Source organism: Amphimedon queenslandica, unplaced genomic scaffold (assembly GCF_000090795.2).
Source record: "Amphimedon queenslandica unplaced genomic scaffold, v1.1 AMPQUscaffold_13078, whole genome shotgun sequence".
In the NCBI taxonomy this organism is placed as follows: Eukaryota; Metazoa; Porifera; class Demospongiae; order Haplosclerida; family Niphatidae; genus Amphimedon; species Amphimedon queenslandica.
The window spans coordinates 5528-7222 of record NW_003546686.1 but is presented as its reverse complement, the minus strand read 5'-3'; the positions used below and the strand labels follow the sequence as shown (position 1 = coordinate 7222).

At 33.3% G+C, this 1695-nt stretch overlaps 1 protein-coding gene across 1 annotated transcript in view; it reads right to left on the bottom strand.

The window, feature by feature from the left end:
• Positions 1-1695, bottom strand: part of LOC105314173 (serine/threonine-protein phosphatase 6 regulatory ankyrin repeat subunit B-like) — a 3359-nt gene that overhangs the window by 1155 nt on the left and 509 nt on the right. The window contains exons 2-3 of the mRNA XM_020001397.1: positions 249-1368; positions 68-161 (exon numbers count right to left, since the gene is read on the bottom strand). Of these exons, the coding sequence (XP_019856956.1) occupies positions 68-161; positions 249-1368 (1214 nt within the window). The remainder of the gene's footprint in view (positions 1-67; positions 162-248; positions 1369-1695) is intronic.

The window sequence follows — 1695 nt, the reverse complement described above, 5'->3', positions numbered from 1 at the left end:
AAGTAGTGGAGTACGTCCAAAAGAGTCAGTCATATCAAGAGATAATGGTGAATGGTCTATAATGTACTTGACTATACTCGATGATCCTTCTTCACAGGCTACATGAACTGGAGCTATTCCATTGTAATCTTTAATAGTGAGATCCAACTGATGCTCCTCCACTAGATGTTTGAGTATAGGAAGAGAATGACTTTTACATGATAAATGAAGAACTGTTGATCCATTTGAAGTTTTAGCTGATAACTCACACTGAGGAAGACTAGTGAGGAAGAGAACTATAGCAACATGTCCTTCCTGACATGCTATGTGAAGGAGTGTAGACTGAGTATCATCAAAGGGAGTAGTGGCATTAATATCAAATGAATAATTGTTTAATAAATGCTTTAAACAATACAAATGGTTGTATTGCATAGAATAAAAAGGTAATACACCATTCTTAAATGAAACTGCATTGATATGATATTCTTGTCTGAGCCATTCTAGTATATGAACACATCCATTCATCACTGCAACTTCTAGTGATGATGATATGCCAAATATTCTAGGATTAAGGTTGCAATGTTTTATTAATAATTTCAAAAGATTAAGATTACCAGATCTACATGCCCATGTGACACAAGTGTAGCTTTCCTTATTTACAGTAGTGACATCACATTTCATTACATTAATTAGAAGTTTCACAAGTTGTATTACACCACTAGCACAGGCATAATGAATTGGTAGAGTATCTCTATCATCAGTAGAATGCAATAGACTAGTATATTGTGGATAATTATTAATAACGTATTTAATAAATAAATAATGACCATTTGTTGTACAATAATGGAACACATTCATGTTAGTTGCTCCACCTACTCCATCCATATAACATCCACAATCTTTTACTAAATACTCCAACACATCAATAGCACCAACTTGAGCTGCACAATGAACTGCTTGCATACCGTCACCACCTTTAACTTGAGGACCTAGTTTATATTCATTTACTAATAATTTAATTAATGATAGTTTAGTACTATATACTGCTTGAATTAATGCAAATGATGAAAGAGGCAATTGATGATTATTAATGAAGTATTGGACTAGCTTCATGTTACCACTAATAGCACTATGATCTAATGCATTCCATTCCTTATTATCTGTTATGTTAATGTCACTGTCTTGTACTTCAATGAGATATTGACTCAGATCAACATTACCATGACGACATGAATAATGAAGAGGTGTTCTACCCTCATTACAGGTTATATTAATATCAATGTCAGTAGTATTCATAATATATTCTACTGCATTGATACTACCTGACTTAGAAGCTAATGCTAATGGTACTACGCCTTTGTAGTCTGGTTGACTGGCATTCAAGCTATACTGAGATACAGTATAACTGAGTAGAGTAAGTGAACCTGATAAAGCAGCATAATGTACTGCAGACCGACCCTCATAATCTAATGAACTTGTATTAATACCATACTCCTCTAATACCTTCACTAATAATATACTACCACTAGTACATGCTAAATGAACCAATGATTGACCAGTAGCAGCAACAGAGTTTATATTGAAATTATTAATAATGCTTGTCTTCTTGAGGAGTGTAGACAAAAGGCTCACTCTTTTATGCTGTTTAGTAACATTTCTATTTAGTGATACATATTTATGCCAGTCTTTTTTGTAATAGATGCCAAATTTAGGATT